The sequence below is a fragment of the Salvelinus alpinus genome, chromosome 1 (genome assembly GCF_045679555.1).
Source record: "Salvelinus alpinus chromosome 1, SLU_Salpinus.1, whole genome shotgun sequence".
Taxonomy (NCBI): domain Eukaryota; kingdom Metazoa; phylum Chordata; class Actinopteri; order Salmoniformes; family Salmonidae; genus Salvelinus; species Salvelinus alpinus.
The window spans coordinates 100,869,585-100,897,449 of record NC_092086.1 but is presented as its reverse complement, the minus strand read 5'-3'; the positions used below and the strand labels follow the sequence as shown (position 1 = coordinate 100,897,449).

Here is a 27,865-nt window from a genome sequence, read left to right as displayed (position 1 = left end):
AACTCAACATTGAGAAAGGAATCTGACATCCTCAGTGAATATTTGTCTATGACCAGCATTTACCTATCGGATCACCTGGGTTTCCATGTCTAAACTGAAAGTGAAACTGGTGTGTGTTGATGACTTGTTATGGGGGTGTTTAACTGTCAATGACGAACACATTAACATATGAGTGAGTTTGAGAGCAAGTACCACTTATATCACATCGTTTTCCATTCCCTTACTAGTTGTTTTAGGTCCTCCTCTGAGAGCTCTGAAAAGCGATATCTTTGCTGCTCGAATTCATACCTTGTCATCTTTGTCACCACAGCAACTTTTGCGGGTTTAAAACCAATTTCAGCCTGTGATGCAATACTTCGCATCTCCATCTGGATGTGACGCTCCCATTTAAAATAGTGACATCTCGATGCCCAAGGCACAGAAAGTTTTTAAAGGAACGGTGAGTCATTCTTGTAAATTGTTAGAAAAATTTAATAAATGAAACAAAAGCTATTCGTTGTTGGTCCCCATTAATGTAGTTGTTGGCCCATGTCGGTGTTAATCCAATCTGATGTCCTAGCTATTTGACATGGGTCCCTCGTGCACTACAATCGTCGAATCCAGATACTGCGACACCAACTCTCACCTAGCTAAATTAGTGGACTAACGTAATTCTGAATTGACAAACCACGACCTAACAAGTTTAGCTATCGAGCTAGCTACTATTGCAGCTTAGAAACTGACCACCTTAACTCTAGCCAACTCTGTTTCACTTTCACGAGCTAACAATGTAGGTAACTAGCTATGACAGTTTATATGAACGACTTTTGTTTCGTCTCACTAACTTTTGCCAGCTAATGTAATGAGAGCAGAGATGGCCACGCGCACTCCCGATCCAGCTAGGTAGAACGGGATAACTAGTTTTCAATTCATCAAAATGATTGTAAACCCAACACGTGCTGGGCACGTGTTCTAAACAGTCCATATTGTTGGCTATCAACTTTCCTTGCCAGCGACCCTCTACATGCACCTTTCACATTTTGAAAATAATATTCTAATAATCCAAGCATTAGTTTGCTCATACTTATATACTCTAAACGTCTTCAAGACACTAAATACATGCATGTGTTTGAGAATCAGAGGACTTGTAGAACAACAGTACCCAGCTGCACGGACCTACAATCTACAACACGGTATTTGAAGCACGCACGCTTGCGGAATGCGCTCGCACGCTTATTTCATTACGTACAACAACGTGCTTTTTAGGGGTGGAGCCTGTCGTCACTAGTTACCAAAGCCAAGAAGTCATTATTTATTTATTTATGATTTATTTATTAATTATGACTAAACCCCGCCAATTTCTACCATTTATCTTCTTAAAATATGTGTTTAAACCTAACATCAACCCTCACCTTAACCGCACTGCTAACCTTATGCCTAACCCTAACCTTAAAAATGAAGACATTTTTTGTTGTTGTTGCAATTATGACTTTGTGGCTGTGGAATCTGACTTTGTGTCTGTGTTATCTAATGGAAACCGTTGGAGCCAGAATATTGTTGTCTAAATAGCTTCCTTTCCTAGCTTCCTTTCCCTTTGTCACCTGAAAACACTATAAATATGAGACCAATATGAATGGAACCTTACCAGTCCTTCAGTGTTCATGAAGGAAAATCAGCAGTAGAGAGGCTATTCATTTGGCAAACATTGTCCAAAGTGGGATACCTTTGTCTTCTCTCCTTCGCCTGCACTGATCTGAAAACACTGGATAGATGAATGCAGGTCTACTAGACTAGAGGACAAGATACCTTTTTTGTTAGTAACATCAGCTCAGCAACAACAACCATGAAAAATTATGATAAACTCAAAAGTTGTATCAGAAAATCAGTTTTTATCAATCACGATGACATAACTGCTCACATAACATGGTGATATTACCAGAAGCAGATTAATATAATATATACATATCAGAATATGAACTAGATGCTAGTCATGTTTGCTTTTATGCAGGATTACCCTTTTAAGTAAATTGCTTTTGACAATACACTAGGTAATAGAACTTAAAATCCATTAAAAACATTGAAATGTTTTCTAACATTTGTAGCAATTACAGAGGTAGGCAGAGGCATGCATTTAGTACTGTGTAGAAAAGGTGAGTGTACCACAACCATGAGATTGTTGTTTATGTCAGTAATGTACTGTATAAATGAAACAGCTAACAATAAAGCTATTTTGTTTGTTTCACAGTTGAAATAGATAGATACATATTATATTCTGTTTGTAGTGAAAGACATACAAAAATTGTTTCAAAATCATTACGTTGATCATAAGCTGTTTTTAAAACACTTACAACATGTAAAACATAATGCTTATAAAAGAAATACAGAAGAACAGAACCTTTTGGGAATATTCTAAATATGTTTAAAATAAGTTTAATGTGGGTGCTTCAGCCACAAATAGCACTTGCATGAACAGTTGGATTCATTATAAATGCATAATAAAATAACAAAAATAAATAATTGTTTTTTATCTGTCATTACATCTAGATTACCTCTGTCATAATGCGGCGGTTTACCTTCCCCTTGCACACTGCCACAATAACGTGAAGTACAAAAGTAAGTACGGCAATAGAATAATCATATATTTTTGTTGTTGTTGAAAGAAGGCAGTTATGATAGCTCAATAGATAGTAAGTACTTGCAAGCTGTCTCTTGATGTTTTGTCCCACTGTTCCATTATAGCCAAAGTTCTGTTCAGATTGTCCAGGTCAGGATATGATGTCATGTCACCAAGAATCCAAACTAGGTTTACTGTGTATCCAATCACAAACCACTGCAAAGGAGAAAAACAGACATGTTATGGAACGTGTGTAAGTGAAAATATTGTAATATTTATATACAGTAGCTTTATGTTTTGCAGCACAGTATTTTGTCTGGTAAATGCACAATGACAAAATGGCCATGTTAAGAGTTGTTCAGGATGCATTCTCATGTCATGTACAGTGGGGAGAACAAGTATTTGATACACTGCTGATTTTGCAGGTTTTCCTACTTACAAAGCATGTAGAGGTCTGTAATTTTTATCATAGGTACACTTCAACTGTGAGAGACGGAATCTAAAACAAAAATCCAGAAAATCACATTGTATGATTTTTAAGTAATTAATTTGCATTTTATTGCATGACATAAGTATTTGATCACCTACCAACCAGTAAGAATTCCGGCTCTCACAGACCTGTTAGTTTTTCTTTAAGAAGCCCTCCTGTTCTCCACTCATTACCTGTATTAACTGCACCTGTTTGAACTCGTTACCTGTATAAAAGACACCTGTCCACACACTCAATCAAACAGACTCCAACCTCTCCACAATGGCCAAGACCAGAGAGCTGTGTAAGGACATCAGGGGTAAAATTGTAGACCTGCACAAGGCTGGGATGGGCTACAGGACAATAGGCAAGCAGCTTGGTGAGAAGGCAACAACTGTTGGCGCAATTATTAGAAAATGGAAGAAGTTGAAGATGACAGTCAATCACCCTCGGTCTGGGGCTCCATGCAAGATCTCACCTCGTGGGGCATCAATGATCATGAGGAAGGTGAGGGATCAGCCCAGAACTACACGACAGGACCTGGTCAATGACCTGAAGAGAGCTGGGACCACAGTCTCAAAGAAAACCATTAGTAACACACTACGCCGTCATGGATTAAAATCCTGCAGCGCATGCAAGGTCCCCCTGCTCAAGCCAGCGCATGTCCAGGCCCGTCTGAAGTTTGCCAATGACCATCTGGATGATCCAGAGGAGGAATGGGAGAAGGTCATGTGGTCTGATGAGACAAAAATAGAGCTTTTTGGTCTAAACTCCACTCGCCGTGTTTGGAGGAAGAAGAAGGATGAGTACAACCCCAAGCACACCATCCCAACCGTGAAGCATGGAGGTGGAAACATCATTCTTTGGGGATGCTTTTCTGCAAAGGGGACAGGACGACTGCACCGTATTGAGGGGAGGATGGATGGGGCCATGTATCGCGAGATCTTGGCCAACAACCTCCTTCCCTCAGTAAGAGGATTGAAGATGGGTCGTGACTGGGTCTTCCAGCATGACAACGACCCGAAACATACAGCCAGGGCAACTAAGGAGTGGCTCCGTAAGAAGCATCTCAAGGTCCTGGAGTGGCCTAGCTAGTCTCCAGACCTGAACCCAATAGAAAATCTTTGGAGGGAGCTGAAAGTCCATATTGCCCAGCGACAGCCCCGAAACCTAAAGGATCTGGAGAAGGTCTGTATGGAGGAGTGGGCCAAAAAACCCTGCTGCAGTGTGTGCAAACCTGGTCAAGAACTACAGGAAACGTATGATCTCTGTAATTGCAAACCAAGGTTTCTGTACCAAATATGAAGTTCTGCTTTTCTGATGTATCAAATACTTATGTCATGCAATAAAATGCAAATTAATTACTTAAAAATCATACAATGTGATTTTCTGGATTTTTGTTTTAGATTCCGTCTCTCACAGTTGAAGTGTACCTATGATAAAAATTACAGACCTCTACATGCTTTGTAAGTAGTAAAACCTGCAAAATCGGCAGTGTATCAAATACTTGTTCTCCCCACTGTAGGTCTCTACTGAGTTTCTACAGGGACAACACATGTTTTGCTCCAGAGGACATAAGTTGTCCTCCACTGGAATGTGATTTATGCATGGTTAGCTGATACGGGGCTAATTTTAGCTTCTTTAGGTGTCTAGTTGACATACAAGTTCAAGGAGGCTGAAGGAGAGGTTGTTGCAAGGAATAACAAGTGGACTATTGTTTAGATAAACAGCAATACCTAGTTCTCATCTCTAGTGCAGTGGTTCCCAACCTTTTTTTAACTGTGCCACAACTTGATGGGATAAAATATCCTCCGGCACACCTAACATTTCCCTATTCATTTAATTAGTGGTAATGACCTCCATCTCATTTGATCCATACAGCAAATCATCTATTTCCTGTGACAATGTTTTTATATAAAGTTGAAGTCGGAGGTTTACATACACCTTAGCCAAATACATTTAAACTCAGTTTTTCACAATTCCTGACATTTAATCCTGGTAAAAAAAATTCCCTGTTTTATGTCAGTTAGGATCACCACTTTATTTTAAGAATGTGAAAGGTCAGAATAATAGTAGAGATAATGATTTATTTCAGCTTTTATTTCTTTCATCACATTTCTAGTGGGTCAGAAGTTTACATACACTCAATTAGTATTTGGTAGCATTGCCTTTAAATTGTTTAACTTGGCTCAAACGTTTCGGGTAGCCAGTCCCTCCTGCAGCAAAGCACCCTCACAACATGATGCTGACACCCCCGTGCTTCACGGTTGGGATGGTGTTCTTCGGCTTGCAAGCCTCCCCCTTTTTCCTCCAAACATAACGATGGTCATTATGGCCAAACAGTTCTATTTTTGTTTCATCAGACCAGAGGACATTTCTCCAAAAAGTACAAACTTTGTCCCCATGTGCAGTTGCAAACCGTAGTCTGGCTTTTTTAGGGCGGTTTTGGAGCAGTGGCTTCTTCCTTGCCGAGTAGCCTTTCAGGTTATGTCGATATAGGACTCGTTTTACTATGGATATAGATACTTTTGTACCTGTTTCCTCTAGCATCTTCACAAGGCCCTTTGCTGTTGTTCTGGGATTGATTTGCACTTTTCGCACCAAACTAAGTTAATCTCTAGGAGACAGAACGCGTCTCCTTCCTGAGCGGTATGACGGCTGCGTAGTCCCATGGTGTTTATACTTGTGTACTATTGTTTGTACAGATGAACATGGTACCTTCAGGCGTTTGGAAATTTCTCAGAAGGATGAACCAGACTTGTGGAGGTCTACAATTTTTTTTCTGAGGCCTTGGCCTTACCATGATGTCAAGCAAAGAGGCACTGAGTTTGAAGGTAGGCCTTGAAATACATCCACAGGTACACCTCCAATTGACACAAATTATGTCATTTAGCCTATCAGAAGATTCTAAAGCCATGACAATATTTTCTGGAATTTTCCGAGCTGTTTAAAGGCACAGTCAACTTAGTGTATGTAAACTTCTGACCCACTGGAATTGTGATACAGTGAATTATAAGTGAAATAATCTGTCTGTAAACAGTTGTTGGGAAAATTACTTGTGTCATGCACAAAGTAGATGTCCTAACCGACTTGCCAAAACTATAGTTTGTTAACAAGAAATTTGTGGAGTGGTTGAAAAACAAGTTTTAATGACTCCAACCTAAGTGTATGTAAACTTCCGACTTCAACTGTAGATTAAAAAGCATTTATTTGAACTATTTTCATAGTTCCTTACACCTGATGATTAATTTGTGTGTAGCACTTTAATTAAAACTCTTTTGATGCACGCATGCAGCACAAATCTCCTTTGCATAGAGTTGACCAGGCTATTGATTGTGGCCTGTGGAATGTTGTCTCACTCCTCTTTAATGGCTGTGCGAAGTTGCTGGATATTGGCGGGTACTGGAACACGCTGTCATACATGTCAATCCAGAGCATCCTTAACATGCTCAATGGGTGACACGTCGTTTTAGAGAATTTGGCAGTACGTCCAACCGGCCTCACAACGGCAGACCATGTGTAACCACGCCAGCCCAGGACAATTGACTGATTTTCTTATATGAGTTTGTAATGTCCTGTTGGTAGAATAATCATTGATCATCAATTTTATTTTCCAATGATTGCATGTTAGCAAGTAGAATTGATGGCAGTGGGAGTTTACTTGCTCGCCTACGGATTCTCAGAAGGCAGCCTGATCTGCGTCCTCTTTTCCTCCGTCTTTTCTTCACACAAATGACGGGGATGTGGGCCTGTTCCCGGGAGAGCAGTATATCTTTCTTGTCGGACTTGTTAAAGGAAAAAGCTTCTTCCAGTTCGTGGTGAGTAATCCAGTTCTGATGTACAGAAGTTATTTTCGGTCATAAGAGACGGTAGCAGTAACATTATGTACAAAATAAGTTAAAAAATAAGTTAAAAATAATGCAAAAAAACAAACAAAATAGCACAATTGGTTACGGCATGTAAAGCGTCAGCCATCCACGAACTGGAAGAATCTTTTTCCTTAAACTAGTCCGGGATGCTGGCCTTCTAGGCAGAGTCCCTCTGTCCAGTGTCTGTGTTCTTTTGCCCATCTTAATCTTTTCTTTTTATTGGTCAGTCTGAGATATGGCTTTTTCTTTGCAACTCTGCCTAGAAGGCCAGCATCCCGGAGTCGCCTCGTCACTGTTGACGTTGAGACTGGTGTTTTGCGGGTATTATTTAATGAAGCTGCCAGTTGAGGACTTGTGAGGCGTCTGTTTCTCAAACTAGACTACACTCTACACTCTAATGTACTTGTCCTCTTGCTCAGTTGTGCACCGGGGCCTCCCACTCCTTTTTCTATTCTGGTTAGAGCTAGTTTGCGCTGTTCTGTGAAGGGAGTAGTAGACAGTGTTGTACGAAATCTTCGATTTCTTGGCAATTTCTCGCATTGGAATAGCCTTCATTTCTCAGAACAAGAATAGACTGATGAGTTTCAGAAGAAAGTTCTTTGTTTCGAACGCACAAATGCTGATGCTCCAGATATGCAACTAGTCTAAAGAAGGCCAGTTTTATTGCTTCTTTAATCAGAACAACAGTTTTCAGCTGTGATAACATAATTTCAAAAGGGTTTTCTAACGATCAATTAGCCTTTTAAAATGATAAACTTGGATTAGCTAACACAACGTGCCATTGGAACACAGGAGTGATGGTTGCTGATAATGGGCCTCTGTACGCCTGTGTAGATATTCCATTAAAAATCTGCCGTTTCCAGCTACAATAGTCATTTACAACATTAACAATGTCTACACTCTATTTCTGATCAATTTGATGTTATTTGAATGGACAAAAACAAGGACATTTCTAAGTAACCCCAAACTTTTGAACGGTAGTGTATGCATAGTCACTTCACCCCTACCTACATGTACAAATTACCTCAAACCTGTACCCCCGCACACTGACTCGGTTCAGATACCCACTGTATATAGCCCTGTTATTGTTATGTTACTGTGTTACTTTTTATTATTTTTTACTTTATTTGGTAAATATTTTCTTAACCTTTCTGGCGCAGGCGTTCCGCTAGCGACCCACCTCGACAACATCCGGTGAAATTGCAGAGCGCCAAATTCAAAATACAGAAATAGTCATAATAAACATTCATAAAAAATAGAAGTGTTATACATCGGCTTAAAGATTAACTTCTTGTTAATCCAGCCGCTTTGTCAGATTTCAAAAAGGCTTTACGGCGAAAGCATACCATGCGATTATCTGAGGACAGCGCCCCGCTTACAAAAGCATACAAACATTTTACAACCAAGTAAAGGAATTACAAAAGTCAGAAATAGCGATAAAATGAATCACTTACCTTTGAAGATCTTCATATGGTTGCAGTCACAAGTGTTCCAGCTACACAATAAATGTTTGTTTTGTTCGATGAAGACCCTCTTTATATCCCAAAAACTCAGTTTTGTTGGTGCGTTATGTTCAGTAATCCACTGGCTCCAAGGCGGTCAAAACATGCAGACGAATACATCCTAATAGTACCGGTAAAGTTCGTTGAAACATGTCAAACGATGTTTATAATTAATCCTCAGGTTGTCAGTTGTCTAAATAATCAATAATATTTCAACCGGACAATAGCGTATTCAATAGAAAGGAAAAACAACGAAGGGCGCGCAATCGGTCATGCGCACAAACCAGCTCTGCATTCTTTCTCAGTCCACTGACAAAAATGTCTCATTCTTCTTCATTTTTCAGAAAACAAGCCTGAAACAATGTTTAAAGACTGTTGACATCTAGTGGAAGCCATAGGAACTGCAAGCTGGACCCTAACCATTTAGATTCTCTATAGGCATTCAATTGAATATACCCACATCAAAAGAATCCCACTTCCTGGATGGATTTTCCTCAGGTTTTTGCCTGCCATATCAGTTCTGTTATACTCACAGACATTATTTTAACAGTTTTGGAAACTTTAGAGTGTTTTCTATCCAAATCTACCAATTATATGCATATCCTAGCTTCTGGGCCTGAGTAACAGGCAGTTTACTTTAGGCACACTTCTCATCCATACTGCGAAATACTGCCCCCAAGGGCTTGTAAGTAAGCATTTCACTGTAAGGTCTACACTTGTTGTATTCGGCGCATGTGACAAATAAAGTTACTGTTACTACAAATAAAGTTAATTCTCTGAAATTGTTGCATGTTGCTTTATATTTTGGTTCCGTGTATTATCTGAGCAGCACTGGTGATCCCAAGTCAAAATCCCATGTGCATTCAACAGGTCACGTTTAGAAGTGAGTGTTCAAAAAAATTATCAAGATTAGGAAAAGTTTTGCGGCACACTTGAGAGTTCCTCAAGGTACATCAATTAAAAACCACTAATCTAGTGTTCTCTTCTCTTTTTCATAATGGTACAAAAAATAACCTAATCTTTTTAGGCCTGGGACCTTTAGGAATGTAATCCACCATGATGGGGATCCATCTGTTACTCAGTTTTTTATGTGGGGGGGGTTTGCCAGTGGCAGAGTGAAGGTCTATGACTACCACCTGCTAACAGCTCCCTCTGGGAAAGGGAAAAGGGAAAGGGGGGTATCTAGTCAGTTGTCCAACTGAATGTATTCAACTGAAATGTGTCTTCCGCATTTAACCCAACGCCTCTGACTCTGGAATGTGGAATGGGGATTAGTAACGTGACTTCCCACCAGACATCTATTGGAGGACGAATGTTCCCTTACTCAAACTAAGCAAAAATTCCAAACACGTTTTTTTACACAGGACAAACAATGTGCTAAACATTGGACTTAGTCGTAGACATACAGGTGTGTAGGTGAAAGAGCAAGGGATAATCTCAGACAAGTTCATCTCAGACAACTGTAGAGTACATCCCTATCACTATTGCTATTCACTCTTACCAGGTCGCAATCGTGTCAATAGCAGCCTTTCTTCTCTTTCTTTCTGTTGTCTCTCCTCTTCCTCCTCCTCTTCATTCTCACTGTTGCAGTGCCCCTCCCTGGTCCTGCCCCCTGCAGCCTCTGCCTCCCTCTCAGCAGCACTGGCCCGTAGGGCTACCAGCCGATGGTGGATGGCCACGTAGAGGCGTGCCACGTCCCTGGCGCTGGCCTGAATGAGGAACACCCGAACGGCCTGAGTCTCCACGTCAGTGGCCGTCACCTGGAGGTTCCGGCGGGCCGGGCGACGTAGGTGTGTGTGTGGCCAGAGCTTAGTGTTGAGGATAACCTTGAGACTGCCCTGGTGCCTCATCACTGTTTTGATCAGAGGGCGACAGGTGTGAGAGATATACTGAGGATGAGAAACATTAAGAATCACAGAAAGACGTGCAGGTGTTGGTCAGAGTGATGGGAATAATAAACTCCCTCATGATAAACTCACCTATCCTGGACTGAAGCCCTCTTTTGGTCCCTGATGCTAGATCATTGAGTCGCAGGACTCCTCTCCCTCGCTCAGTCCATGACGGAGTTCCTTTTTCCAGGACAAACAGTCTGCAGGTCAGCTAAAAGAAAATAATATTTAAAAATGAAAAAGGTACACCACTGCCTTTAGCAATATCAGAAGGCATTGGTCACTTCCTATTTCAACATAATGGTCACATTTCCCTGCTCAGACATTGCATGCCACGTTATCAACTGTGCCGTCAGGTACCAGGCATTGTAAGATCTGGCATGCGTCAGCCCTATAGGTCTTCACCTGGACCACATTGCTTTCCTTCTCCTCCCCAGTGAACAGCTGAACCCGCCTGAGCCTGAGCACATGCTGCCTCCCACATGACGCTGTGTAAGCTGCAGCAGACTCCCTCAGACTGCTCCACACAGCACCTATCAGCAAACACAGACAGAACTTCAGCTGCAGTTCTGAAAGGCATCCACTAAGAGGCAGTCAATCGCTATTAGAACAGAGGTGCACAACTCCAGTCCTCTATGGCAGGATTTACACAGGCGGCCCAGTTCTAATATTTTTCCACTAATTGGTCTTTTGACTGATCAGGTCATCTCTTTTCCCAATAATTGGGCAAAGATCAGAATTGGGCTGCCTGTATAAATGCAGCCTAGGACCACAGTCTTGGTGGATCAGCAGACACTGTGGCCATTAAGGTACTGGCTCTCGAGGACCAGAGTTGTGTACTCATGTAAAAACACTATGACCCGCTTAATGATTTACCTTTATGACTTGAATCAGAGGTGGAAGAGTCAGAATCAGAGCTGCAATCAGAATCTTCACTGCTAGGGGATTTCTGTGGTCTCTATATGAGGGTGAGAAAGTGAGAGCATTTCTGTAAATATGACGTGTTTGGTAACACAGTTAAACTCATTCAAATGTGATGACATCATATATTGCATAGTCATCCTATGCAAATTGCTACTGTATAAGTACAATATATATACAAAAGTATGTGGACACCCCTTCAAAATAGTGGATTCGGCTATTTCAGTCACACCTATTGCTGACAGGTGTATAAAATCAAGCACACAGCCATGAAATCTCCATAGACAAACAATGGCAGTAGAATGGCCTTACTGAAGAGCTCACTGACTTTCAACGTGGCACCGTCATAGGATGGTGTCATAGGATTCCAACAAGTCAGTTCATCAAATTTCTGTCCTGCTAGAGCTGCCCTGGTCCACTGTATGTGCTGTTATTATGACATGGAAATGTCTATTGGCCTAAATGTTCACAGAACAGGAACACCGAGTGCTGAAGCGCATAGCGCATAAAAATCATCTGTCCTCGGTTGAAACACTCACTACCGAGTTCCAAACGGCCTCTGGAAGCAACATCAGCACAAGAACTGTTTGTCTGGAGCTTCATGAAATGGGTTTCCATGGCCGAGTGGCCGAACACCAGCCTAATATCATGCGCAATGCCAAGCATCGGCTGGAGTGGTGTAAAGCTCACCGCTATTGGACTCTGGATCAGTGGAAACGCGTTCTCTGGAGTGATGAATCACGCTTCACCATCTGGCAGTCCGACGGACGAATCTGGGTTTGGCGGATGCCGGGAGAACGCTACCTGCCCCAATGCATAGTGTAAAGTTTGGTGGAGGAGGAATAATGGTCTGGAGCTGTTTTTCATGGTTCGGGCCCCTTAGTTCCAGTGAAGGGAAATCTTAACGCAACAGCATAAAATGACATTCTAGACGATTCTGTGCTACTAACTTTGTGGCAACAGTTTGGGGAAGACCCTTTCCTGTTTCAGCATGACAATGCCCCCGTGCACAAAGCGAGGTCCATACAGAAATGGTTTGTCGAGATCGGTGTGGAAGAACTTGACAGGCCTGCACAGGGCCCTGACCTCAACCCCATCAAACACCTTTGGGAGGAATTGGAACGCCGACTGCGAACCAGGCCAAATCGGCCAACGTCAGTGCCCGACCTCACTGATGCTCTTGTGGCTGAATGGAAGCAAGTCCCCGCAGCCATGTTCCAACATCTAGTGGAAAGCCTTCCCAGACGAGTGGAGGCTGTTACAGCGGCAAAGGGGGGACCAACTCCATATTAATGCTCATGATTTTGGAATGAGATGTTCGACTAGCAGGTGTCCACATACTTTGTCATGTAGTGTATGTCAGTGGTGCTTGCTGAACTCACCAAGACTCTTTCGCTCATGTTTTCCCCAAACACAAACTGGACCCTGTCTGAGGTGGTACCGTCTGGCTTCGATCTGTGGAGGGTGAACCAGAGGTCAGCAGAGAGGTCAGCAGGTTCAGAATCACTGCTGGGAACTAAACCCCTAGACCCCACATAGCTCTGACAGAGGAAAACTCTGTAAAGTCTCTGGATTGAAGCAAGGCTGTCCAGTCCTGGGTCTGGACTGAAAGTTAACACGTAACCCAAACCCCCTGGTTTAACTAATCCATGCCTTGACCTGGAGTTTGTAGCCCTCAATTAGAATGTCAACTGTCAAATATACAGTTTAAAGTGGCTGGGAGGCTATAAAAATGAAATATTGTACAGACTTAACCCAACTAGACACCCTGCATCTTTACTGTTACATTAACCAGGTCCTCTGCGTACCTGTGAACTTGATGGGGTTTCTTTTGATGTAATACACCAACAGTGGGGGGGCGGTCAGTTGAGATGCTGGAGACATCATTTGAAGGATCGTGGCTCACCTGTGGAAATGGGACAAAAAAACAATGCAAATTATTATTTTACAGTCCTATTACATTTCTGAATTTACAGTCGTGGCAAAACGTTTTGAGAATTACACAAATATACATTTTCACAAAGTCTGCTGCCTCAGTTTGTATGATGGCAATTTGCATATACTCTAGAATGCTATGAAGAGTGATCAGATTAATTGCAATTAATTGCAAAGTCCCTCTTTGCCATGCAAATGAACTGAATCCCCCCAAAAACATTTCCACCGCATTTCAGCCCTGCCACAAAAGGACCAGCTAACATCATGTCAGTGATTCTCTCGTTAACACAGGTGTAAGTGTTGATGAGGACAAGGCTGGAGATCACTCTGTCATGCTGATTGAGTTCGAATAACAGACTGGAAGCTTCAAAAGGAGGGTGGTGTTGGAATCATTGTTCTTCCTCTGTCAACCATGGTTACCTGCAAGGAAACACGTGCCGTCATCATTGCTTTGCACAAAAAGGGCTTCACAGGCAAGGATATTGCTGCCAGTAAGATTGCACCTAAATCAACCATTTATCGGATCATCAAGAACTTCAAGGAGAGCGGTTCAATTGTTGTGAAGAAGGCTTCAGGGCACCCAAGAAAGTCCAGCAAGCTCCAGGACCGTCTCCTAAAGTTGATTCAGCTGCGGGATCGGGGCACCACCAGTACAAAGCTTGCTCAGGAATGGCAGCAGGCAGGTGTGAGTGCATCTGCATGCACAGTGAGGCGAAGACTTTTGGAGGATGGCCTGGTGTCAAGAAGGGCAGCAAAGAAGCCACTTCTCTCCAGGTAAAACATCAGGGACAGACTGATATTCTGCAAAAGGTACAGGGATTGGACTGCTGAGGACTGGGGTAAAGTCATTTTCTCTGATGAATTCCCTTTCCGATTGTTTGGGGCATCCGGAAAAAAGCTTGTCCAGAGAAGACAAGGTGAGCGCTACCATCAGTCCTGTGTCATGCTAACAGTGAAGCATCCTGAGACCATTCATGTGTCGGGTTGCTTCTCAGCCAAGGGAGTGGGCTCACTCACAATTTTGCCTAAGAACACAGCCATGAATAAAGAATGGTACCAACACATCCTCCGAGAGCAAGTTCTCGCAACCATCAAGGAACAGTTTGCTGACGAACAATACCTTTTCCAGCATGATCTAGCACCTTGCCATAAGGCAAACGTGATAACTAAGTGGCTCGGGGAACAAAACATCAATATTTTGGGTCCATGGCCAGGAAACTCCCCAGACCTTAATCCCATTGAGAACTTGTGGTCAATCCTCAAGAGGCGGGTGGACAAACAAAACCCCACAAATTCTGACAAACTCCAAGCATTGATTATGCAAGAATGGGCTGCCATCAGTCAGGATGTGGCCCAGAAGTTAATTGATAGCATGCCAGGGCGGATTGCAGAGGTCTTGAAAAAGAAGGGTCAACACTGCAAATATTGACTCTTTGCATCAACTTCATGTAATTGTCAATAAAAGCCTTTGACACTTATGAAATGCTTGTAATTATACTTCAGTATTCCATAGTAACATCTGACAAAAATATCTAAAGACACTGAAGTAGCAAACTTTGTGAAAATGAATATTTGTGTCATTCTCAAAACTTTTGGCCACGACTATACATTGGATTGGTACTTTCTTGAGTCAAATAATTCAACACAATGCTTGTGTAAATAGAAAATAAAATACATTTTGCAGCCATAAGCTATTATATAATTGAGTGTGTTGATGTGGCAAGTTTGGGAGTAGAGAGAAAGCGATTTAAGCATTCAGAGAGACTTCAACAACAAAAAACATTGCACAATAATTTCCAATAGACAGAACTGATTCAAACCGGTTTTGGTGTTTGGGTTTATAAACTGGCAGTGAGTGAATAGGTTTCTCTGAGAAGAGTACGTGGGTCCCTCAGGCAATGACACAACCCCAACTAATAATAATTGTATTATTGAAATACTTTTAAGGCCTGAGAGAGTTCTCTCTTTTAATTTTTTACCTGAGAGAGTTTTCTCGTTTCACTCTGTGTGAGGGGGCGAAGAGAGTTGTAGAATACCTCAGATAGGTGTGGCTGTAAGGAGATGTTCCAGGGTTGAGGGGCGAGGAGACGTGCAGGCTGAAGTAATGACCTTCTGACCCTGTTCAGAGGTGTCACTACACAGAAGATAAGAGGAATAGAAAAGGAGGGAAGGAGAGGGAAGGGGGAGTAAAAAGAGACTTAAATCAAATTCTGTCCTTCAAAGTCAGTCTTACGATCAGGTATGAATAAAAATATACTATACTGAGCATTCGGAAAGTATTCAGACCGTTTGACCTTTTCCACATTTTCTTATTTATTTATTTAATTTCACCTTTATTTAACCAGGTAGGCCAGTTGAGAACAAGTTCTCATTTACAACTGCGACCTGTTCAAGATAAAGTAAAGCAGTGCAACAAAAACAACAACACAGAGTTACACATGGGATAAACAAACGTACAGTTAATAACATAATTGAAAATCTGTATACAGTGTGTGCAAATGAAGTAAGGAGGTAAGGCAATAAATAGGCCATAGTGGCGAAGTAATTACAATTTAGCAATTAACACTGGAGTGATAGATGTGCAGATGAGGATGTGCAAGTAGAAATACTGGTGTGCAATAAGAAGCCGTTTCTAGATTTAATTTTGGATTGGAGATGTTTAATGAGTCTGGAAGGAAAGTTTACAGTCTAGCCAGACACCTAGGTATTTATAGTTGTCCACATATTCTAAGTCAGAACCGTCCAGAGTAATGATGCTAGTTTGGCAGGAGGGTGCGGGCAGCGATCGGTTGAAGAGAATGCATTTAGTTTTACTAGCATTTAAGAGCAGTTGGAGGCCACGGAAGGAGGGTTGTATGGCATTGAAGCTCGTTTGGAGGTTTGTTAACACAGTGTCCAAAGAAGGGCCAGATGTATACAGAATGGTGTCGTCTGTGTAGAAGTGGATCAGAGAATCACCCGCAGCAAGAACATCATTGATATATACAGAGAAAAGAGTTGGCCCGAGAATTGAACCCTGTGGCACCCCCATAGAGACTGCCAGAGGTTCAGACAACAGCCCCTCTGATTTGTCACACTGAACTCTGTCTGACAAGTAGTTGGTGAACCAGACGAGGCAGTCATTAGAGAAACCAAGGCTGTTGAGTCTGCCGATAAGAATACGGTGATTGACAGAGTCGAAAGCCTTGGCCAGGTCGATGAAGACGGCTGCACAGTACTGTCATTTATCGATGGCGGTTATGATATCGTTTAGGACCTTGAGCGTGGCTGAGGTGCACCCGTGACCAGCTCGGAAACCGGATTGCATAGTGGGGAAGGTACGGTGGGATTCGAAATGGTCGGTGATCAGTTTGTTCACTTGGCTTTCGAAGACTTTACAACGGCAGGACAGGATGGATATAGGTCCGTAACAGTTTGGGTCTAGAGTGTCTCCCCCTTTGAAGAGGGGGATGACTGCGTCCGCTTTTCAATCTTTAGGAATCTCAGACGATATGAAAGAGAGGTTGAACAGATTAGTAATAGGGGTTGCAACAATGACGGCGGATAATTTTAGGAAGAGAGGGTCCAGATTGTCTAGCCCAGCTGATTTGCAGGGATCCAGATTTTGCAGCTCTATCAGAACATCAGCTGTCTGGATATGGGTGAAGGAGAAGAGGGGGGGCTTGGGCCAGTTGCTGCGGGGGGTGCAGAGCTGTTGGCCGGGTTTGGGGTAGCCAGGTGGAAAGCATGGCCAGCCGTAGAGAAATGCTTATTAAAATTCTCGATTATCGTGGATTTATCGGTGGTGACAGTGTTTCCTAGCCCCAGTGCAGTGGGCAGCTGGGAGGAGGTGCTCTTATTCTCCATGGACTTTATTGTGTCCCAAAACCTTTTGGAATTAGTGCTGCAGGATGCAAATTTCTGTTTGAAAAAGCTAGCCTTTGCTTTCCTGACTGACTGCGTGTATTGGTTCCTGACTTCCCTGAACAGTTGCATATCGTGGGGACTATTCGATGCTATTGCAGTCCGCCATGCTTCACCGTAGGGATGGTGCCAGGTTTCCTCCAGACGTGACGTTTGGCATTCAGGCCAAATAGTTCAATCTTGGTTTCATCAGACCAGAGAATCTTGTTTCTCATGGTCTGAGAGTCCTTTAGGTGCATTTTGGCAAACTCCAAGCAGGCTGTCATGTGCCTTTTACTGAGGAGTGGCTTCAGTCTGGCCACTCTACCATAAAGGCCTGATTGGTGGAGTGCTGCAGAGATGGTTGTCCTTCTGGAAGGTTCTCCCAAGTCCCATCTCCACAGAGGAACTCTGGAGCTCTTTCAGAGTGACCATTGGATTCTTGGTCACCTCCCTGACCAAGGCCCTTCTCCCACCATTGCTCAGTTTGTCCGATTAGCCAGCTCTAGGAAGAGTCTTGGTGGTTCCAAACTTCTTCCATTTAAGAATGATGGAGGCCACTGTGGTCCTGGGGACCTTCAATGCTGCATATATGTGTCTTGACACAATCCTGTCTCGTTGCTCTACAGACAAGTCTTTCGACCTCATGTGGGACCTTATATAGACAGGTGTGTGACTTTCCAAATCATGTCCAATCAATTTAATTTACCACAGGTGGACTCCAATCAAGTTGTAGAAACATCTCAAGGATGATAAATGGAAACAGGATGCACCTGAGCTCAATTTCGAGTCTCATAGCAAAAGGTCTGAATACTTACAGTTGAAGTCGGAAGTTTACATACACTTAGGTTGGAGTCATTAACTTGTTTTTCAACCACTCCACAAATGTCTTGTTAATTAACTATAGTTTTGGAAAGTCGGTTAGGACATCTACTTTGTGCATGACACAAGTCATTTTTCCAACAATTGTTTACAGACAGATTATTTCACTTATAATTCACTGTATCACAATTCCAGTGGGTCAAAAGTTTACATACAATAAGTTGACTGCCTTTAAACAGCTTGGAAAATTCCAGAAAATGACGTCATGGCTTTAGAATCTTCTGATAGGCTAATTGACATAATTTGAGTCAATTGGAGGTGTACCTGTGGATGTATTTCAAGGCCTACCTTCAAACTCAGTGCCTCTTTGCTTGACATCATGGGAAAATCTAAAGAAATCAGCCAAGACCTCAAATTTTTTTTGTAGACCTCCACAAGCCTGGTTCATCCTTCGGAGCAATTTCCAAACGCCTGAAGGTACCACGTTCATCTGTACAAACAATAGTACGCAAGTATAAACACCATTGGACCACTAAGCCGTCATACCGCTCAGGAAGGAAACACGTTCTGTCTCCTAGAGATGAACATACTTTGGTGCGAAAAGTGCAAATCAATCCCAGAACAACAGCAAAGGACCATGTGAAGATGTTGGAGGAAACAGGTACAAAAGTATCTATATCCACAGTAAAACGAGTCCTATATCGACATAACCTGAAAGTCCGCTCAGCAAGGAAGAAGGCACTGTTCCAAAACCGCCATAAAAAAGTCAGACTACGGTTTGCAACTGCACATGGGGACAAAGATCTTACTTTTTGGAGAAATGTCCTCTGGTCTGATGAAACAAAAATAGAACTATTTGGCCATAATGACCATAGTTATGTTTGGAGGAAAAAGGGGTGTGGCTTGTACACTTCACAAACTAGATGGCATCATGAGGCAGGGAAATGATGTGGATATATTGAAGCAACATCTTAAGACATCAGTCAGGAAGTTAAGGGGTCTTCCAAATGGACAATAACCCCAAGCATACTTCCAAAGTTGTGGCAAAAGGGCTTAAGGACAACAAAGTCAAGGTATTGGAGTGACCATCACAAAGCCCTGACCTCAACCCTAAAGAAAATTTGTGGGCAGAACTGAAAAAGCGTGTGCGAGCAAGGAGACCTACAAACCTGACTCAGTTACACCAGCTCTGTCAGGAGGAATGGGACAAAATTCCCCCAACTTATTGTGGGAAGCTTGTGGAAGGCTACCCAAAACGTTTGACCCACGTTAAACAATTTAAAGGCAATGCTACAAAATACTAATTGAGTGTATGTAAACTTCTGACCCACTGGGAAAAACTTATTTCTGTTTTAAATTTTTAATAATTTAGCAAACATTTCTTAAACCTGGTTTTGCTTTGTCATTATGGGGTATTGTGTGTAGATTGATGAGTTTTTGTAAAAATGTTGAATCAATTTTAGAATAAGTCTGTGACGTAACAAAATGAGGAAAAAGTCAAGGGGTCTGAATACTCACCGAATGTATTAGTATGTAGAATAGAGATTAAGTGTGGTTTGTTAGTTGTTTAGATATCTTGGCCATGTTCTGTTATAATCTTCACCCGGCACAGCCAGAAGAGGACTGGCCACCTCTCATAGCCTGGTTCCGCTCTAGGTTTCTTCCTAGGTTTGGCCTTCCTAGGGAGTTTTTCCTAGCCACCGTGCTCCTACACCTGCATTGCTTGCTGTTTGGGGTTTTGGGCTGGGTTTCTGTACAGCACTTTGATATATCAGCTGATGTAAGGGTTATATAAATAAATTTGATTTGATTTGAAATTTGATTAGATAATTAGAGGTATTTTAGCACATCAAAAGGTCAACATAAGACCAGAGAATGGATATTTGCCTCTGTTTGGGGAAATGTTGGCCCGGTTGCACAGATTTGAAGGCATGAAGACATTTGATCTTGAGACTAGGAAAGAGTGGAGAGGAGATCCGTCAGAAGAGTTCACACAGACAGACATATCATACATGATTAAAGTTAAAACGTGCTCCACATTTATGTCAAAGTGACCGCCAGACTTGGCACATGACAACATACAACATGCTTGGCCAACAATGAGCAGTGAGGGTTCCGCGTTGCCAATAGTGGGTCATGTTGGTGATTTGTGATGAGCAGGTGAGGGCTGCAGTGACAGAGTGAAACTGAAACGGATCAGGGGAAAGAGATACTGGGGGCTGCATTGAAGTGGTTGCTGGGAATCTACACAAACATTTTTTTCTAAAAGGGTCCTTCGGCTGTCCCCATAGGAGAAGCAATTTTGGTTCCAGGTAGAACCTTTTTGGTTTCAATATAGAACCCTCTGTAGAAAGGGTTCTACCTGCAACCAAAAAGGTCTCTTCAAAGGGTTCTTCTATGGGGACAGCCGAAGAACCCTTTACATGGATGGTGTGACTGGAATGTATGGACCTAGAGGAAATACTGTCAGTGAATATAGACAGGAAACCCTTTAAGAGAGTTTGATCATGATGCTTAGCCGCGGGAAGTAGGGGTGCTGAGGGTGCTGCAGCACCCCTGAAAAATCATTATTACTATTTATTTATTTGTCACAAAAGTAGTGCACTGGACCTTTATTGGTACTGCATTAACCGACTGAAATATCCATTTGTAGCGCCAAACATCTTCCAGCGGCTACGTCATGGTGCACTGCTTCGGTTCATTTCAAAGATACGGAGATACTGTATTTTATCCCAGTAAGATCCCAGTTTTATTAAGGCTACAATCATCTGCAGGCGAGTCAAGGAATCAGGCAACTAAACTCAGTTGCATGGGCGCTGTATGCCCTAGGGGACAGCATAGAAAGGATGGATGAAAGGATAGAGATAATAGAGTACACTAGAGAGATGACAGGTCTTGTGTAGGGGGTGTGGTTGTTTACCTGGAGGCGGTGGGGGAAAAGAGTGGGAATTTGTTCGCACTCGTCTACTGCCGTCACAGGAGCCTGTCAGAGACGCAGAGAAAAAAGGTAAGTAATGTTAACCAGCAGCATTGTGTATATACTGTAGATGAAATGTCAGTAGAGATTGTACAAAAAAAATCACCTTTACCAATGGAGAGTAACACTGAGGAACAGGAATTATAATTCAATCCTCAAATGTTTACGTTTGGTGGTAATAATACCATAATACGTATATATGTATTTTTTTAATAGAGTAGGCAGACAATTTCTGCAAATTGATATTTCTGAACACTCACCTTTCCTCATTCTGCTGTTAGGATTAGGGTATGTGAAGGATCGGACTCGTTTGTTTGGACTGATTCCCACAACTATTGGAGAACAAGCCAAGTACACATAAATACATTACTGCCAATGCAATAGAAAGCAACAGAGATTCATCAAAATGTTTCCTCATTATGACATGCAGCAGATATAATGCTGACCTGATCCCTCCTCCCATCGCTCTGCTCTCCTCTGTAGAAAATCAGTTCAGAAAGAAAGTTCAGAAATATAAACTAATGATACATATTCTTCCATTACATATTTCTGAATGTATCCTTTTGATTAGCAACTACTTTTTAATAATGCATGTGCATCATCTGTCAACATGTTACCCTTCAGGATATGATTCAGATTACCTTCATGGAAAGCGTGAAAGACTTCTGGAAGACGAACACCGGTGGGGCAAGCACAGTTTTCTCTGTGAAAAGACAGATTATAGCACAGTTAGAGAATTATCCTTGTTGAAGTTTGATACAGCGACTGAGTCATTATCCATGAGTGAATCTTAGCTAAACCGTAACTGAGTTTAAAAGCGTTTACTTAAATTCAAATAGGAAAACACTTTTCCTAATTTTGTCACTGAAACCACAAAGACGTAACCAGGGAAATGACTGAGACTGTGAGCTGTCAGTACACACTGTTCTGCCAAGACACTAAAATGCAAAGTTAGGAAAATCAACAGTAGCACTGTTCTGAATTTAAGAGTAATTTCCTACTACATTTATTATTCCTCAATTAACCCTCAAAACACACAGCCAACTAAACAAGGACCCAAAGAGCGGTGAGATCTCTAGGCTCGCCCACAGTTCTGACTGGAGATGTCCATCGTCATCCCACCCCAATGTGTTATTTTAATCAATGGAGGCTTTGACATCCAAGGCCTCTTATGTAACCACACAGCCTGACAACAGGCCCTGGACGCTGGGGACAAGCCCACCGTGGCAGGGCTGAGTGATGGGATAGCAGTGGAGGTGTGAGCCAGCTATGCACCAGACGCCAAGACTTGGCCCTGGGTCAAACTGACTGAGACTGGTCCAGACCTGTATGGAGGCTATAAATACACAGGAACTCTGTCACTGATCTGACCTCATATGATCAACTCAGCTTAGAGTCAATTAGTAAGGTCTTTTGGTGTGCTAATTCACATGTTGAGATTTGCCAGTGCTGTGTCAGTCAGTGACTGTGTTCACTATGGGCATGGAGAAAGATGGCGTTCACACTTCACAGTCAGTGACAGATGGTCACCCAAGTCTATGGTGTGAGCAGCCTATTCTAAAGACAACTGACTGTTCAGATGCAACTGATTAATATGTGTCCTATATACTGATGATTAACATTGAAATGTGTTTGATTTTTGCATTTATGCAGTTGTTCAACTTTCTTTGAAAGCTAAAAAGTACAGTAATGGGTCAATGGAGGCTATTTCTACCACAAGCCACAGTAATCCTGTCTGTGACCTCCTGGGGAAATCAGAGCAAGCTCTACTTATTAACTCTACAGTCCAACTCTAAGGGCTTCCAGTCACATGACCTACTGTAGACAAACAGCAGGGCACCACAAATGGAATTGCAATTAGTTTACACAACACTCCAACAGTCAAGTGGTGCCAGAGACAAGTGCCTATTACTCTGAATGTAACAGCATAGAAGGGTGGTCATCAGTGTATAAGGTAGAGTGTTTTTGCTGAGTGTCAATAGGAGCACTGTGTATCCTCCCTGACACATAGGTGATGTCATCGCTGCTGTGGGAAAATACTTATTCACAGGTTAGGTACCGTACTACTCACAGTTGAGTTTGGTCACCCCAGACAACGCGAATATACAGTAACAATTAAACCCATTGCATCTCCTCCATCTCAACTCTTCTTTCCCAAATCTCCACTAACCTTTCCTACTCTTCTCTCCTTCTCTCTCCTCTTCCTCCCCTCCTCCCCCCTTATCCTATCATCTGTCTGGGCAGACAGTGTCTCAGTTACCATAGGTCTGAGTGTCCAGAGGTCAGACAGCCCCGGACCTCGGCTGAGGGCCATACGTAACAGACGTCATGAGAAAATCCTGACATGATGCACACTGTCAGGCTAGCGCCAGAGAGCAGGCAACTCTTTATGACAGCCGCTCTTTTTCCACATCACGGATTGAAAGGGTCATTACATAAGTGAGAGAGGAGAGTACTAAATAAACACGTTTCATGAACAGACATGCTTGCCATTTATGAAATGAAAAATAAATTAAGCTAGTTTCCTTTGAGCTTAAAAGAGCATTCCTTGGAATATTGCTGACAAGGTCTGTCTATACATTAATCCATTTTTACATTTTTATTTTCTCAAAGAGAAAAAACCCTAACATGCTTGTATCTGGTAGAAAAACCTGAGAAGCACTGCAAACTAAGGCAAGACACAATCACTCAGAGACGAGGACCATACAATGGTGATCTATGAAGATTGACATCAATAGAGATGCACATGCCCTGTCCATGCTCATTGCAGGAGTGGATCATAAATATTTCCTGAGGCCTCTCAAAGAGAATTGATGCTCACAGGTAGACCATTCTATTGCAGACTTTATAAGGAAGGCACAACTAACTAGTCTTTATTGTATGAAGACCTCAACAGAGCCTTTCAGCAGCATGTACTACAAAAACAGTAGGCCTACTCTAAAAGTGAATCATGTCAATGAATGAATCATGTCTCTACTGTAAGTCGCTCTGGATAAGAGCGTCTTCTAAATGACTAAAATGTAAAATGTAATTTTTTTCCCCATGGTAATACTTTCATTTGGTTGGAATCTGTTTTCTGTACAGATTTTGAATAAAATATAATTGTTTAATGTCCCCTAGTTTCAGCTTTTGGAAGGCACAGAGGAGAGATTGAACTGTTTGTTGAAGTATGTTTTGTTCTCTCTGTCCTCTGCTAGTGGTAACTTAACCATCCTGTAAAGAAGCAGTGAGCTTCTCTTCTGGCAGAAGCTGAATATGCCATAAACACCACTGCCAGCAGTGGCAGTGCTCCACAAACCGCTGCCCTGAGAAAGAGACGCAGAGGAGAGCCCATTAAACACACATGCACGCATGCACATTTTCTCGAATTTCCTTGTCTCTGTTAGGAGCAGGAGTGGGTTGGTGCGGGGAGCACTCCCCCTAAAAGCTGCCTCAAACTAGGTTACTCTGGTCTCAATCAGAATGTTACTCCGGGGCTGGGCGGGGTTAAAGGGGCAGAGGACCAGGAAAAAAAATCACTCCGCCATGTCACAAGCAGCAGCTGCCCACACAACACTCACATGGGGGGACAATGCTTTGCTCCAAGCCCCCACCAAGCCCCGTCCCCTTCATAACGCTGCCTTGCCTCCCCCTGTCTTCCCCATAATTGAGCGTACCCACTGTCACATGTTATGAAGACAGCCTCTATTCACACACGTGCTGGCTGCGGGCCCAAGTGGGGTTTCAGTGGTTCCAGCAACCGTTCTCAGATCGTCCAAACGAGAACAACACAACAATAGCTCAATCTAGCAGAACATCTGGGCTTCATTTGGGGAGCTGGGGTAACATAAGGACAAAACAACTTGAAAGACCACGTGGCCAGCATACAGTTGCATCACAGCCTTATGGTCAGACAGATGGTTACAGACATTGATATAAACCAGTCCGACAAAAACAGCACTATTCTTCTAATACAAGAATGTGAGTTCTGGATTTGGGAACTCAACAAAACAATATTTACAGTTTGAATTTCAGCCCCAAGCCTGAACTAATAAATGTCACCCACCAGTGCAATTCACCAGGGGTATTCACTCTTACCCTACGAAGTCCGGAGCCTGCTGGTTTTCTGTTCTACCTGATACTTAATTGGACCCACCTGGTGTCCCAGGTCTTTAATCAAGGACTGATTTGAGGGGAATAATGAAAAAAAGCGGAACTAGCTTCGATGTCTATTCCTGAACCAACTCAGTGGCCTTGTGGTTAGAGTGTCTGCCCTGAGATTGCAAGATTGGGAGTTTGATCCCCGGTTGAGTCATACCAAAGCTGTAAAATTGAGACCTGATGCGTCTCTGCTTGGCACTCAACATTAAGGAGATAGATTGGGGGTAAGGCCCTGTGATAGAGTAGTGTCCTGTCCAGGGGGTGTCCTTGTACCAAGGTTTGTGCAAGCCTACTTACTCTTTCTGATAAAAGAGAGGGCTTTCCTAATATATATAGGGACCTCACACTGTATGAACAAAGATACCATTTTAGGAAAACGTCTGTAGAACAGGAAATGCTGAAAGGAAAACCTTAACTCTGCTGGTGCCCCAGATTCCAGCCAAGGACCCCCTGCAAAGGGTCTAACACACACACGCAAGCACGCGCAAGCACACACACACACACACACACACACACGGAGCTCCCCCTGGATGCTGTCTTACTCCTGAGTCCATAAGCCAGACTGGGCCTCTAACAGGCTATTATAAGGGGTGCTTCACCACTGTAGGAATGTCGGGCTACTTACAACAACCTCCAACTATGGGAACGGGCATATCTAACTCACTGAGGCCTCAGTCACACCCTCATGAATCACTTGTCATATCTCTGTTAGCTCTGCAGCTCTGGACGAAAACAGACTTTTACTGAGAAACTAGGAGAAAATAAGATCTTACCGGATTGAATGTCCTAAGAGCATTTGATTTTCCTGGGAATATCAGAAATTATTTGTAATTTATTGATGAGCTATTGTGCTAATCTTTAATAATTTGGTTACCTCGATGGCCTCTTAACTCGACCTAAACACTATCTCAGCCTGCTTATTATTTCCCCTACAGCAAACAGCGGGGCTAAACATGGTTACCATTGAAAGTACCGGTAACGAGACAGTATTTCTGAATTTACTGAGAGCTATACATCCAAATCGCTCTAGTTAAGGCCCCTGGGAAAACATTCAAATCCAGAACTTCAGGTCAACTGCTCTGCTTCTCTTGTAGATGTTTTTTTTTCTTCTTCTCCACCTAGCAATAGAATAATCTAGTATGTTTCGTCACTTCAGTCTGAAACATGAACAGACGTGTGATTGGAAATCTAAAAGGGGAAGGTGGGTGCCTATAACACTATAAGAAGGAGGGGGACTGTAGTTTGGGTATGGAGGAGGGAGGGGGGATATCTCAGTGTTCACGCTGGAACATGAGAAAGAGCCTAGTCATTGGCCATGACCAGAGCTAGCTAGTTTGGTAGCTTGGTGGAGAAAACTGGTATTAGCTAGCCTGACCTGGTCCTCGTTTTCATTAGTGGAGTCTGTAACCTCAAGTGGGTGGTAAATAATAACCACTACTCCTGGGATGAGATCTGATCATGTCTTACACATACAGTACTTCTCCAATGCACTCACTTCATCCCTGATTCCTGACACATCCCACTGTGTTACACCAGGGTGACACTGAGCTGCAGATGACAACCCTGCAGCCATAGAATGTCAACTCATCCCTATAGGTTAGACATGGATGTGCAAAAGGTTACAGGCTTGGTTCAAAAGCAACACGTACCAAGCTATAACTGTATTATAAATGTACCAAGATCAAACTATAACTGTATTATAAATGTACTGAGATCAAACTATAACTGTATTATAAATGTACCAAAATCAAACTATAACTGTATTATAAATGTACCAAGATCCAAGCTATAACTGTATTATAAATATACCAAGATGTACCCAGCTATAAATGTATTATAAATGTACCAAGCTATAACTGTATTGTAAATGTACGAAGAGCCAAGCTATAACTGTATTTTAAATCAGGTCAATTACTGAACCATACGTTCATCCTCCTGCATTGTTTTCCAGAAAATCAACAGGCCTGAGCTAAGAACCTGTCCAGAGCCCACATATACTGTGTCCATGCTTCTGTGCATGTGTGCTCTATGTAGTTAAATAAGATAAGAACCCTAGAGATATTGCATCAGGATACAGTGTGTATGTATGTATGTGTATGTGCGTGTGTGTGTTCATTATGAGTGTAGACTAAATATTGATGTCACTACTGAAAGAGCAAAGAAGAGCAATGATATCTACATGTGCTACGGTAAACAATTGTGTATTTTTCCAAATATTTTTCTGTGAATGAGTTTCATGTTTGCAGTAGGGCCTACTAAGAGCTTGTCACATTGAGAGTGAATAAATGGGGAATATTAATCATGTGTGGCATTATGGCACTAAAAACATAATCTAAAAAAAAAAAAAAAAACTTGATTATATTAAGGTCTTCAAATCTATTCATATTATTATCTAGCAGTAAAGATCTGTTCAAGTCGCTTTAAAAAAGTGAGACGCAATGACAACCATACCGTTTAACTCCTCAGGTCCGTCCTGCGCGCATCCTCCATCCCCCGAGTGCTGCCACGAAGAGGTGTTCCCCATCAGCGGTCTGGCGGTGACAGCTCCTCCCGCTCCACACATACTGTCCGCGGGCTCCATCGTACAGGAAGGCTTTGCATGGAAGTCCGAGACAGGCATCATTGAATAATACCCTGAAATATCTTCGTTCGGGGAAAGATTCCCTCTCATTCTACGGATCTGAAGATGTGATAAACTACCGTAGTAAAATAAACACAACCTCAAGAAAATAAAGAAGAATCCAGATAAAGGTGGTGATTTGCTCCTTTGGTGTCAAAAGCTTGATACTCCTGATTTGTTGATTTTGGCACTCTCCAGTCAGTTGTCTGTCGCGTAGCCTTTGCTGTGTGTGTGAATGAACAGTCA

The 27,865-nt window shown here is 42.4% G+C and overlaps 1 protein-coding gene and 1 long non-coding RNA gene across 5 annotated transcripts; one reads left to right on the top strand and one right to left on the bottom strand.

The window, feature by feature from the left end:
* The first annotated feature begins 161 nt into the window (after positions 1-161).
* Positions 162-10,411, top strand: LOC139536804 (uncharacterized). The gene is made up of 3 exons (XR_011667399.1): positions 162-439; positions 2,524-2,592; positions 10,024-10,411. It is a non-coding gene; the product is annotated as an uncharacterized lncRNA (long non-coding RNA).
* Positions 1,849-27,856, bottom strand: LOC139536786 (ran-binding protein 3-like). Of its 4 annotated transcripts, none has more exons than XM_071337403.1 (14): positions 27,451-27,856; positions 21,501-21,562; positions 21,306-21,336; positions 21,120-21,191; positions 20,803-20,865; positions 19,770-19,835; positions 15,158-15,312; positions 13,052-13,149; positions 12,626-12,698; positions 11,199-11,280; positions 10,728-10,855; positions 10,413-10,533; positions 9,935-10,285; positions 1,849-2,809 (listed from the first exon to the last, which is right to left on the bottom strand). In XM_071337403.1, exons 1-14 carry the CDS (start codon positions 27,668-27,670, stop codon positions 2,763-2,765), a joined length of 1,569 nt encoding a protein of 522 aa, XP_071193504.1. In that variant the 5' UTR covers positions 27,671-27,856; the 3' UTR covers positions 1,849-2,762. The 4 variants fall into 4 exon arrangements, with proteins under 4 accessions (XP_071193504.1, XP_071193513.1, XP_071193521.1 ...); XM_071337412.1 differs by having other exon boundaries at positions 15,215-15,312; XM_071337420.1 differs by lacking the exon at positions 19,770-19,835.
* Positions 27,857-27,865: the final 9 nt, after the last annotated feature.